This window comes from Chaetomium strumarium (genome assembly GCF_033439665.1).
Source record: "Chaetomium strumarium strain CBS 333.67 chromosome Unknown B0T15scaffold_7, whole genome shotgun sequence".
In the NCBI taxonomy this organism is placed as follows: Eukaryota; Fungi; Ascomycota; class Sordariomycetes; order Sordariales; family Chaetomiaceae; genus Chaetomium; species Chaetomium strumarium.
Genome location: NW_026944435.1, coordinates 2,437,484 through 2,450,137, shown reverse-complemented (window position 1 = coordinate 2,450,137; position 12,654 = coordinate 2,437,484). Strand labels below are relative to the sequence as shown.

Here is a 12,654-nt window from a genome sequence, read left to right as displayed (position 1 = left end):
GGATTGCCCTGTTTGGGCTGTCTTCCGTCTGCATCGGGGAGGACGAGAGGGGTGGCGCGTCGACATCGCCCTCATCATAGCAAGGAAGCGCTGGCGATGGAGCTGGCAGACGGCGGCACTCGTCCCCCCTTGGCTCTGCCAGACACACGCCCTCCAGGTAACAGCGGGGACGGCGTAGTGTGAGTGGGCCAGCTATCGGCGTCGGGTTCCCTAGTCGACTGTCTGTGACTGCCTACGGACAGCGCTTCCGAGCCTGGTGCCGTCCAGTCGGGCGCGTCCTCATACAAAAGTGGCCACAGCCTCCCAGTTATCATTTGATGCGGGGACCAGTGACTCCAGCCTGGTCAGGGCAGTAGCTGAAATGGTACGGCACGCTGTCCAATGGGTCGATATCGAAGTGTTGCTCCTCGAGGCCAGGTAGCCGCCCTTGCCGGTCTGCCCACTGCTGCCTCTTGGCGACGATCCAGTCCCGCTTGGTGGCCAAGTAGACCAGCTTCTTCCAGTCCTTGATGGTATCCAGGTCGTGGGGTGGGTACTCCTGCTGGTGCTCGGCTGCCAAGATTTTTTGCATTCTGTCGCGGTACCGCGAGCAGGGAGTGTACCTTGGTTGGTCAAGCTCTCCGGAGTTGTCGATGGCACTTATAACGGCAATTACATCATCTTTCTTGAGGAAGAAGAGAGTATTTCTCGGCACCAGAGCGGCCATCATACTGGCATCTCTTGGGTCATAGTCTAGTGCCTCCGGACGCACCGTCCTCTCCAGGACTTCGCAGGTGGAGTTAACGTCCGAACTCTTGCGCGGATGGGTCATGTCGTACACGTCAGACAGGTACTGGTAAGCCAACGTCATCCCGTCGTTAGCGAGTCCTCTGAGCTTGGCCATTGTCGCTTCCTGCCTTTCGGTCAGGCGAAGCGGGGCGACAGGCGAAGCGGGGCGATAGGCTCGATATGGTCCCGTACCCTGCACTGGATGGCCACCTGTAGGACGTAACGGAGCTTCGCGATATCGCGGTCCCAAATGGGGTGGTATACCAGTGTTGCAAGGACATTGCATACCGCTGGTGGTAGATACGGGCTCTCCGCCGTCGCGTATTTAAGCCCGTACCGAAACAGGTGCCAGGGGTGCCGTCGGAACACCTGGAGCATAACCCTCCAGAGCACCCGTTCGGCAGTGGCCTCCGCTGTGTGCGTTTCCAGGATGGTTTGGTTCTCGTCGGTTCATGAGGCCAGGAGGCGCCTTTCGTCATCGCTGGACCAGTCCCTGACTGGCCGGTCCGTCAGCAGTGCCTCGGCCTCCTCTAATATCATCGGGTGCTCAAGCACCGGACGGTTGTAGGTCAGTTGTTTCTTGCCTGACCCGGGGGTCCGGCCAGGGTCGCTTGGGCGGCGCTGGCTCGTCTACTGGCTCGTCATGGTCAGACGCGTCAGGGAGAGGCTCTTGCGCCGCTGTCGCCACTGCAATGGTCGCATTGGTAGTCTGACGACGGATACGCTTGGACCGCGTTGGCCGATGCTGATGCTCCGACCCAGACATGTGGTTTTCAAACGCTTCTTCGTCTGAGTCTTCTCGAGGGCATCGCTGGCCGGCCGAGGCCGTGTTTGCCAGCAAGGGCTACGGGCTCTGGTGTTTGGCCCATATGCTTGTGGCGGGAGTACACCGAAGTATTGTACAACAGTAGCGCCAGCATGGACTGCCCGGCGCTGTGTTGTTGAAAGGGGGGCCGACGCCGACCATTCCCTGGTTTCAGGAATACTAGTCAGGTTTGTCGGCGTCCATTGCTCGGACGCCGACTGTCGATTGCCGCCGCCCCTGCGGTCGTTACTGCTGTGACGACGGCGGTCACGAGAATGGCTTCCGTGACTATGCTGATCGCGATGCGAATCAGACATTGTTGATGTCGATGGTAGTATGTTTTGTGTTTCTGTGTTGTGTCGTGACAGGAAACGAACGATGTCTCTCATAAATTTTGGATGGTGGAGGAAGAAGAGAAATGGTTGTGTGTTCAATCATAAAGTCCCAAGTCGGTGGGCTCAGCGAGCGCATAGTGCGCGATGCGTAAATACACAGTGGGCTGTAATATACACTGACCAATGCAAGCGCTCTCTACCGTCCGCGCTTGGGCCAAGTCGCGAAAGCTCCTCTGGGAGCCCTAGTCGAGAAGCGCACACTTGAACACTTGCTTGCAGGTCCTCTAGACCTCCCCATGAGGCACTCGATATGACCCTTACACGCGCGTATCCACTTTGCCGGTGTTATGTACGACGGGACCAACCTCCGCATCTTGGCTGCCAAGCTCCAATAAGCCATTGTCGCCCATTCTAATCAGGCAAGTGGGTCGAGGAGCCACGTGCTCGAATATCATGGAAAGCGGCGATGTTGGACACCACCCCCAGCTGTATACCTGCAGAGACCACGGAATCGTTCGGTAATCAGCAGGATCAGTCGCCCGGTCGACGGCTAGAACATGCTTGTCATCCCACCAACCTTATCTCAGCCTGCCGAGCGAGTCGCACTTGAGCATGCCGGATCCCCCTCCCCCCTCCCGAACCAGCGCTCCCAAGACAAAACAGTCAAAAACAAGCCAAACCGACGCCCGGCAAGGCAAGACAAAACGACGGCCCCGTTTGGCAAGCCTGATACGTCCCGGTTTAACTGTCCTGCCAAGAGGTTAGGTACCCTAGCCATTGGTAATTTCCCTAGCAAAACTCCCTTTTTGCATGCAACTACTCCGTATATATGCCAGGCTGGCGTCCAATTTTGCGTCCATTTTCAGTTCTAATGTGCCAGGGTTCCTAGGCGTATGTAGTATATATGGGCCGGCGCGGAAAAACTGGTTCCGGCAAGTCTTGCAAAACAGTCAAACCGACCCTCCATCTCACAAAACGGCTGTCGGGCCCGCAAAACAAGACGAAACGACGGTCGGTTTTGGCTTGATTGTCTTATTGGAAGCGCTGCCCTGAACAAGGGCCACGCCAGCATCGACGTGAATGCCATCCGGCCTACTCCAATTCAGGCCGATGTATCAGGGCACCGTCCTACGTCTAGGCCATGGTGAGACTTTCGGAGTGCGAGCTCCCCAGAAGGTCGGTCTCGGATTGCGTTCAGTTTTGAGGACCGCAGAAGGTAAAACGGATCCCGAAGCTGCTTTCGGCTAATGATAGGGCTAACTCTGGATTGAAGACGAGATTCCAACGAAAGGTGTTTGTAGTCGGAAAAGGTTCATTGGGAGAAAAGAGTGTGCGTTTCACCATTTGGGATAATTTCCATGATTGTGGGAGATCCGAGATGGCGGTGCCTTCAGCTAAGCGGATTAGGAATAACTGTTTGTTGTCAGGCATTAGACGGTTGAAGGGATATGAACAGTAAGCCCAGGCACGGTCAACTCCTAGCGAACACGACCTGAACGAGTCCATTAGGTAATAAGGCAGGAAACTGGCTTCAGGGCACTGGCTTCAGTCCATGGTAGAGGATGAGTGGCGGTGGACAAGGGCCGAATCAATAAGCGGGACCGAGATGCCCGAATTCGAAGAGGCAGAACTCGTAGCCCGCGTATAGCTCCTCGGCGGGAAGGCTACATAGAATATCCCACAGTCGCCAGTATCACCACAGGTGGATCGTACACAAGACGCCACAGTAGCCACCTCGCCCGTGTAAACCTGGTTCGCGACAAGACGCGGACCAGGTTCCGTGTACAACGAAGTATCTATCTGGGTCCTCGCTACAGGCCCGCATCTCCGTCTATATCCTACCACCGCCGTCTCCATCTCTCTCCCTTCTGCGCTCTCGGTCGATGAGGGCGGGCTTGGTCGTTGGTCGTGGGCTAATAGGCAGCTCGGCGGATAGAACGTTACCGTTGTGGTGCGCACTTAGAACACCGGGCGAGTCTCCCTGGGCCATATATTCTTCGCTTGCGTGGCTTCGTTCAATGACTCAGTCTCATGCTGCTTCTTGGCCATCTCTGCGAGCTGGCACCTCATTGGTGAAAGGTCTTCGCTGCTTTGGAACCTTGGGTTGCGTTCCGGTTTGCCATGGGATATGGTCAATGGACGTGCCGGGGAAAGAGGTTGATGACTGTTTTCTAGACCGGTCAGGATAAGATTCGGCGCTGACTTTGATTGAATACGTACGACCAATGCCATTGTGCACTCTTTAACCTTGATGGACGCCGTCTCTAGTTCGTCCAGCGCCCGGACTAGAGGTTGTTGAACCGGGGAAACACGTTGCCCAGTTTCTCAGTTCTCCATGCTAGCTATACGTCCGCCGCGGAGGCTCTCATAGTCCATCTCCAAGTTGGGAGACTTCGCCGTATATGATGAATACCGCAGAAGCGAGCCGTGGACTGACATACGGGAAAAGGAAGAGGAGCATGCCGTAGTCGAAGCTATACGTGGATGAGTTTAGGACCAAACAGCACGCAGACCTGCTTGGGATACCAGCGCGCATATGCGCAGCTCCATGTGGCGGGCGTGCACCATCTGTTCCCTGCTCCTACTGGTAGTTAATACAGAAAGGCTGAAGTCAATGACAAGACCCATGACTTCACCGCACACTGTAGGCCACTAATAAGTGAAGTCGGTTCTGTGCGTTCTCGGTTGCTGTGCTTTGATTAGCTACATTCTGTTTGTGTATGTTTTGACAAAGGAACTTAAGCCGGCAATCAAGCCCAAATCTCAATAGAACTGATCTGAACCCGAAACGATTTCCAAACGCCTTCAGACTTTTCTCACAACAATCACACCAGACTAGTAATTCTGATCCAAAACAACTTCCAACCAACATCGAAATTCTCACATCACATACGAAGATCACAGCAATAATCATCACGACAACCGGCGACATGACAGAGCTACGCAGAAGCTCGAGAGACGTCGCCGAGCACGCGGCCAAGCTGGTCGACCACGCGGGAGACCTCTGAGGTCGCGTGCGCTACAGAGATAACGCAGGCGATCGGGAGCTACTTCGAGGAGCGTTGTCCTCTATTCCTAAGTACTATAGCAATAGAGGGTGCTCGCTCGACTACGTTGCGTACAGAATCCTCAAAGACGTGTTCAGCGGCACCGAGCAAATGCGTAGGTACCCACTATCCCGTGGTTGAGATGATGCACGAACACTAACCATGTTTCTAACTACCCGAGCTTTTCCCGGCTCTGTATCCGGACCTAAAGCCGGCTCGGAAGTCAGGGGGGCCTATCTTCGCGGGCACAGAACCGCTCGAGCGACTAAGAGAGGGCAATCCGATGGCAACTGCAATCAACTTCGTGGTCGAAAGGGCGGCCGCATATATAGACAAGAGGCCTACAAAGCCTGTGACGCTAGAGTATATCCTGGCTCACATGTGTGGGACCGGCCATCGCAGCCACCGCCCCAACAACAAGTCCCGCAGCCACGGCCACCGCAGGCTCCGCAGCAGCCACAGCAGGTCGCGTTGCCACAGCCAACACAGACCAACCGGTGGCGAGTATCCGGCAAGCGCGAAGAGCGTGGAGCCGGCAAGCTCGAGGAGCATGGAGAGAATCCGCCGCTCCCTCCAGGTCTGTAAGTCATTTTGTCTGACTCGTGAAAATGAAGTAGAGAAAAGGGACAGCGGTGATGAATGAACACTTTGTTATCGAGACAGGGTGAGTCAGGGGGTGGAAATTGCGGGGCAAATCCAGGACGACGAGTGGGAGGTTATATCGGAGCCCACACTTTGTTAAACCATGCATAGCACGACAGCTTTGGGTGAGTACTAACAGCTAAAGTGACGAGGGGTTGCGGAGGATGTTGTTGCGATATCCAGTCATCCCCAGAGTTTTGAAACGCGCGTTTATTGGTTTCTGCCTTCTAGCAGTAGCCGTGAAGCTAGTCCTTCTAGTCTATAACACAACGAGTGAATAGCTGGCCAAGCGGGTGAACAGTCTCGAAGGAAACAATAGAAGGTCAACAAATGAAACAGCCCGACACCCCCTGTGGGGGGCCCAGGGCGGCCTTTTGCTTGCTAGACTAAGCTCGCCCGGAACCCCCCCACGAGCAACTCCCCCCAGTTCAGCCCACGAATCGCTCCACTGTGGTGTGGAATGCGCTTCAAGCATTGCAGACGGTCTCCGGTCTTCCAAGGCCCTTTTCGCTGCAGCTAGCCTGGCCGCACTGCTTGACGAACCTGTCCGGGACGCCGTCGGCGTTGACGTGGTAAATGGCAGTGAAGACGCTCCCGATAGGTGTGTCGGTAAGGTTCACCAGAAATCGTTCCGCCACATTTCGATCAGTGGAGATGCCTGTTTTATGGGAAAAGAAGAAGCGGAAGTCAGTCTCTCGGCGGTGGTGAAGTGGAAGGGTCTCTGAGAAGAGAGGAGGAAGGGGGGGGGGGGGTTGATCTGGGAGATTGACTTACAGTTGTGGTCGATCAGGTACCACCCACACGCATTATCGTTGCGAGGGCAGTCAGCGGGAAGCTGACGGGCCTCGACGTTGGAATCCGAGCCCGGAGCGGCAAGAGCGCTGGGCGCGAGGGCCGCGACGAGGGCGAGGACGGTGGTGGTCTTGAACATCATCTTGGCGGATTTGAAGGCGAGTGACGGTTGTTTGAGTGTTGTTGATTGTGGTAGTTGTTGGAGTTGATTTGGATGTGTTGTGGTGAGAATGGAGGCGATGGAAGAGAAGGGGAGAGGGCTTCTTATAGACGAAGGAGGGCACTCCCTTCGCCCCATTCTGGATCTCGTCTCATACATCTCTGGAATCGAACTGGGCTCGGAGATTCCATGTGTGGGCGTTGCTGACAGCGTGAGCGGGATCATGATGCTGACGGTAGCACCTCAAATCATGGCAATGTGTAACTGCTCACACCCGACGAGAGGCGTATATGCACGGTTCTTGTCCGTGGTGAAGGTCCTGCCCAGATTTCCGAGGTCACGAGCAACGTGATGTCTGTTGTTCCTCAGACAGGTTGCTTTTGGGGCTCTAGCAAGGATCCACTGAAGAGTTACCAAAGTCATGCTTCAGGTTACACAACAACTGGCCGAGAACACTGGATCCAGGGCTACCGGATCACTCTTCTCGGACTGTAAGCAAGTGTCCCGAAAGAGATTCAAGTTAGAATGCGAGCAGTTAACCTTACATGTTTGAATCGAGTAACGGAGTTCAACCGGGCTGATGGTGCAACCGAAGGGAGGCGGTATGCCGAAGACCTGACATCACCTTTGAGCGAGCCACATAGCTTCAGACATTGTCTGGATACATGTAGTAATGGATTGAGCACATGTACATTGAATTCGAGAACTACCTCCTATCAGTACTCCATCACCTTCCCCGAACTCAAGCACCTGAATGAACTCCCGACAGTAGTCCCAAACTTACACATAAGAAGCCGGCAAACAGTTCCAACTTCTACCCTACATCAAGAATCAAGATCGGTCCGGTGAACAAAAAAACCCCCCCCCTCCCCCATACCATAGAACTCACACACCCCGGTCGGCATTCACCGTCGACCTCCCCCTTCAGGCGCTGACAACATTCCAAATCCGGCTGACCCAGAAGGGGGGGGGGGGTGGGGGGGGGAAGGAGAGGAGGTGTCCAGTACCAAACAGCAACAGTCTTGGCATAAGACATCCGGGGGGCAGGTGACAGCGCCCTTCGCGCGCGGCCGCGACCTTTGGTCAGCTTTCGCAATCCCCGCCCGTCATTTTCCAGGTTCTTGGTTACCTAGGTAGGTAGTATTTACCGCGAGTACCCGACAACCGGGTTCTCGGGGCGCCCGAGAGTTTGGGTCCAGCTAGATCCTACCGTCTATGAGCGTGCGTGGCTCAGCCCTACCGGCAAGTTGGCAACGCAGTTTTTCGGCGCGCAGTTCCGATCAGGTGTTACAAAACTTGGGATGGGTTTAACTATTGTCAAGTTTGTGTGGGTAACACGTAGATTTTCCTTGTTGTCTAGACTCTAGATCCCATGGCGCCGACATCTACGGTGAACTCAAAGCCCCCCCCCCCCCCCTTTTCCGTCTATCGCCCGAAAACGATATCTTGCCAGGCAACAGGATCATCATATGATGCAGTGCTTTAATACACGTAGCGGAAGGTGAGGGCCTTGTCTCCCTGGTCAGACAGCTGCTCGGGCGTGTACGAGTCTAACGCACCCTCCTCCATCTTTCTGCTGCGTTTCTTGTTCTCCGCGGAATATCCGGCCAGGAGGACCAGTGCAGCGATAATGCCCGCGCCAATGAAGCCCAGCTCCAGGCCGTGTCCGAGCCGATATCGTGGGGCGTCTTTTCCGCGGTAGAGGTTGGAGGCAATAGCCTAGACCAAGTCAGTCTTTTACTGGCCTTTTGTTGTTACACGGAGAGAGGGATGATCAGGTTCAACTCACACCGCCGAGATTGCCCACCCCAATCTGCAAAGCCATGCCAGCAGACCTCTTCAGCGAGCCAGCCAGGTTATTCGACAGCCACGAAATTACACCCGGAAACGCAGGGTAGATGGCGCAGGCAGCGATGAAAACTCCCCCGTACACGACGCGCGGGTGCTGTGTCGGGTCGGTGGCGATGGCCATGGAGAAGCTTTTAATCACACCCCAATATCAAGTTAGCAAGAAATTCCTTTCCTCTTCTGTCTGAACTTTCTTTTTTGTTTATTTGATTTCGTTTGTTACGTACCCGATGACCATCACGAGGAGGAAGCCGACGATGAAGGGGCTGCGCTTGCCGACCTTGTCCGAGAAGTAGGCGGCGATGACGGCCAGGACGGCGGCGGTGACGTAGATGGGCACCGTCATCAGCTGCGCCTGGCTGCTCTGGTAGCCAAGCTGTCTGATGATGGTCGGAAGGAAGAGGGAGATGCCGTACAGAGGGCAGACGACCTGGAAGGGGGGGGGGGGAGGTTAGCATTCTTTAGTAGGTAATTCTTTTGAGAAACGAAAGCCACTCACGCCCCAGTACACCACTATGGACAGCCAGATCTGCCAATCCAGGAACGCGGCCCGGACGTATTTCCACTTGAACGCATCCGCCTGCGCAACCTGGGCTTGACCAGGACGGCTCTGGCCCTGGTACCTGAGCCGGTACACGACAAACGCGCGCTCCTCCTCGGTAAGGAACGCAGCCGTCTCGGGGAAGTCATGAACAGCAAAGAACGCCACAATGGCAACAACCACCGTGGCAATACCCTCCAAGATAAAAATCCACTGCCACCCATGCAGCCCGCCCACGCCGTCCATCTTGCCAATCGCAAAGGCCAGCAGGCCACTGAACGCGCCCGCGACGCTCGCCGCGCTAAAGAACAACGCCTGGCGCAGCTGCATCTCGTCCCGCCGGTACCAGCTCGTCAGGTAGTAGGCCACGCCGGGGAAGAGGCCGGCCTCGGTGACGCCGAGGAAGATGCGCGCGGCCAGGAGCCCCGCGTAGTTGTGCGCGAGGCCCATGAGGGTCATGACGACCCCCCACGCGACCATGATGGCGGGCAGCCAGACAGAAGGGCGCACCCGCTTCAGCATCAGGTTACTGGGCACCTCGAAGGCGGCGTAGGTGAAGAAAAAGGCGGTCAGGCACCAGTTGTACTGGTCGTTGGTCAGCCGAAGGTCTTCTTGCAGCCCTTCGATCTTGGCGTTGCCGATGTTGCCGCGGTCGAGGAAGGAGAGGAGGTAGAGGAGGGAGAGCATCGGGAGGAGGCGCATATCCATCTGGTGATGAAGTCAGTCAGTCACCGTCCTAGAAAAAGGGTTAGGAATTTGGGCACACATACCTTGCGCAAAATGGCCTTTTCGTCGAGATGGGCAAACGATTCGAGCGTTGGCGGAGGAGGCACGGCCACTCTGTCGACCTGCTCGACATCGACGAGGTCGTCTGACCCCGGGGGCGAAGTTGAACCATCCTGCTTCTCGGTAAATGTTCCCATGTTGCCGTCGGCCTTGAGGACTGAACCCGACATGTCCTCGACGCAACCAGAAGGAAACAAGAGACGCAAGAATTCGAGGACCAGTATGCGGATCAGCAGCCTCTTAAAACCCTCCCTCTCCTGCTACTAGTCACCCATCCCGCATATCCAGGAGTCCATGACCCGGGAAGCTGCAGTGTCACCGTCACACCTGAACATGTTCAAGGCCAAGTCCCTGCCAATCACTGCAACCTGTCTCGTCCCACTGACGCTCGACAATGTCAGCCCGGACAATCTGTCAAATGCCTCCACCGTTCCCCCCCTCTCCCCCGCAGGAGCAATGGAGCAAAAAGCTGCGGGGTGTTACAGTTTAGCTTTTGCGGGGAAGTGGGCGAACATTCCTTATAGTAGAAAAGATCGACGTAAAGCTTGCTTCTACCAGGTCCCGAACTCCTTTGCCGGCGATAACTACCCCGAGAACCATCGCCTCATCGTCAGTGGCTGCGGTCCTTGAATTTGGCCTGCTTTTCGGTGCGGGCTCGAGCCGCGGGTGCTTGCAGAATGCAGATGACACTGTGCGACATGAAAACATAAATCGGGCAACTTTGTCTGTATTATCCTCGTGATAGGGGTGTGTTCGGCCATGGCGGATTTGCCGGCGCCCCGTTATGTCCCCGGGGATAGCACCACTAGCATCGCTCTACAAACCAAACACCGCCAAACTATTCTCAATAAAGTAGTTAATCCCCTCCGCCCGCCAGCTATCCATCTCGACATAGCTGCCCTTGTCAGACCACACCATATTCTGGCCCACTCCGCCGCCCGCGCTGGTATTATACACCGGCCAAGCATCCACTCCTCGCAGGCCGTTCGGCCCGTTCGGATCCAGGCCGGTAACGAAGTTAACCCACGCCGTCGACATGGTCTTGGCCAGGGCGGTCAGCGCCTCGGTGTTGTTGGCAAAGGGATTCTCCTCGTAGCCGTCGCCGCGCACGTTGTCGAACACGAAGGCGACCTCCTGGAAGTGGGTGGCCCCGATGAAGCCCGGCAGGCCCGGCAGGACCACGTCGAAGCGGTAGCTCCACGAGGGGAGGCCCTGCGCTGCGAAGGCGAGGTTCGCGCGCCGGCGGGCGTGCTGCATCTTGCTGTATACATTTTAGACGCCGGGCCTTGGTTAGCATTTTGCCTTCTTTCTTCTTCTTTCGGGATCCACATTCTGCCCAACTGGACAGGTTAGTAATAGACGGTAGTAAACTGAAACACTTACAAGTCTCCAAAGAGCGCCGCAGTACGGCGGTACTGCAATCCCATAGCCTCAGCAACAGCGTCCCCCGCTTGGATAACAGGCCATTTATCCAACCCAGGAACGCCAACCGCCTGGATGTCCGGGTACAAGTACATCAACTCATCAGCCACTTGCTCCTCTCGCGACGACGACGACGATTTGCCGTGCACGACGTCCAGTCCCACGATCGCGTCAACAATTCCCCTTCTCATCTCCTCGTCCGTGTCGACCCCCCGCCCCCCGGGACCATACCCCGTCCCAAACGACGACCCCTCGTCCGAGTTACACCCAATCAGCACCGCCACGGGCGGGAACCGCCCCTCGCGCAGCTGCCTGGAAGGGTAGTCGGCAACAAAATCGCCATCGAGCACGGGGCCCCACGGGTTCGCGGCCGTGCCGTTCAGCGCGCGGTGCAGATCCTCCAGCGGCAGCGCGCGCAGGCAGTCGAGCGACTCCCTCGTGCCGACCGTGTTGCGGCAGGTGGTGGTGTTGCGCACGAGCGTGTCGTAGACATGCTGCATGCGGTCCGTGGCGTTCAGCCCGCCCGGGAAGCGGCCGCCGATGAAGCCGCCGTAGCCGGACTGGGCGATGACGGCCCGGAAAAGGCCACCGTTGTCGCGGCCGCCGTAGGCCAGCGTCTGCGCGCTGACGCTCTCGGCGCCCGAGCTCTCGCCCCAGAGCGTCACCTTGTTTGGGGAGCCGCCGAAGGCGCCGATGTTCTCGTGCACCCACCGCAGGGCCAGGCGCTGGTCTTTGAAGCCGAGGTTGGTGATGCCTGCGTCTAGTGCCAGCTGGCCCATGGGGAAGCCGAAGGCCGAGAGGCGGTAGTTGAGGCTGACGCCGATCAGCGGGGTGCCTTGGGCGACGCTGTTTTGCACGATGAAGGAGAGGTTGTATCGTCGGTCTGCGGAGCCGCCCATGAACTAGAATTTAGGTTAAAATTAAAGATAGGTTTTAGTTATTAGGCCTATAGAGGAACAGGGTAGATAAGGTAGGCACTAGTACTAGTAGTATCCAAGAGAAGAAAATAAAGGGGAAGAGTAAGTCTCACCAAACCACCGCCATGGATCCATACTACAACCGGCAGCTTGGCCGTCTCGTCAATGCCGGCCGGCCGGATGACGTTGAGGTACAGACAGTCCTCCGACATCGGATACCCGACGTTGTCACTGCCGTAGCCGACGCAGTGCGGCGGATAAGCGGTGGCGTTCCGGATCCCTTCCCAGGACGAGTTCAGGTGCTGCGAGACAGTGAACCGCGGCGCTTTCTGCGCGTAGGGCATGCCCAGGAAGAAGTCCTGGTTGTACTCGGCCGAATGGATACCGGCGTACGTGCCATTCTTGACTTTGACGACTGGGGGACTATTAGTAGAACCGTGATGGTGGGCCGGTAGCGCGTGGACGGGGGAGGCGAGCCATCCCAGACCGGCGGCGGCGAATAAGAGTGGTGAGGCGAGCCAACGGGTCATGGCTTTGTTTGTTTGTTGTTGCTAGTCGGGACTGCGCTGTGCATTCCGAAGGCGAACAGAC

General features: G+C 56.6%; 4 protein-coding genes across 4 annotated transcripts; all 4 read right to left on the bottom strand.

Moving 5' to 3' along the window:
- Positions 1-175: 175 nt before the first annotated feature.
- On the bottom strand, positions 176-883 carry B0T15DRAFT_562591 (uncharacterized protein; the record flags this gene model as incomplete). Its single annotated transcript, XM_062870582.1, has 1 exon — positions 176-883. The coding sequence occupies one exon, from the start codon at positions 881-883 to the stop codon at positions 311-313; it is 573 nt and encodes a 190-aa protein (XP_062718426.1). The 3' UTR covers positions 176-310.
- Positions 884-5,800: 4,917 nt separating this feature from the next.
- On the bottom strand, positions 5,801-6,594 carry B0T15DRAFT_543520 (uncharacterized protein). The gene is made up of 2 exons (XM_062869999.1): positions 6,372-6,594; positions 5,801-6,255 (listed from the first exon to the last, which is right to left on the bottom strand). Exons 1-2 carry the CDS (start codon positions 6,529-6,531, stop codon positions 6,065-6,067), a joined length of 351 nt encoding a protein of 116 aa, XP_062718425.1. The 5' UTR covers positions 6,532-6,594; the 3' UTR covers positions 5,801-6,064.
- A 1,369-nt stretch (positions 6,595-7,963) lies between these two features.
- Positions 7,964-10,194, bottom strand: B0T15DRAFT_569776 (major facilitator superfamily domain-containing protein). The gene is made up of 5 exons (XM_062870816.1): positions 9,709-10,194; positions 8,897-9,646; positions 8,625-8,827; positions 8,339-8,528; positions 7,964-8,268 (listed from the first exon to the last, which is right to left on the bottom strand). Exons 1-5 carry the CDS (start codon positions 9,892-9,894, stop codon positions 8,032-8,034), a joined length of 1,566 nt encoding a protein of 521 aa, XP_062718424.1. The 5' UTR covers positions 9,895-10,194; the 3' UTR covers positions 7,964-8,031.
- Positions 10,195-10,540: 346 nt separating this feature from the next.
- B0T15DRAFT_404674 (Alpha/Beta hydrolase protein) lies at positions 10,541-12,593 on the bottom strand (the record flags this gene model as incomplete). The annotated part of the gene is made up of 3 exons (XM_062865262.1): positions 10,541-10,985; positions 11,108-12,048; positions 12,177-12,593. The coding sequence occupies 3 exons, from the start codon at positions 12,591-12,593 to the stop codon at positions 10,541-10,543; spliced, it is 1,803 nt and encodes a 600-aa protein (XP_062718423.1).
- Between the last annotated feature and the right edge of the window lie 61 nt (positions 12,594-12,654).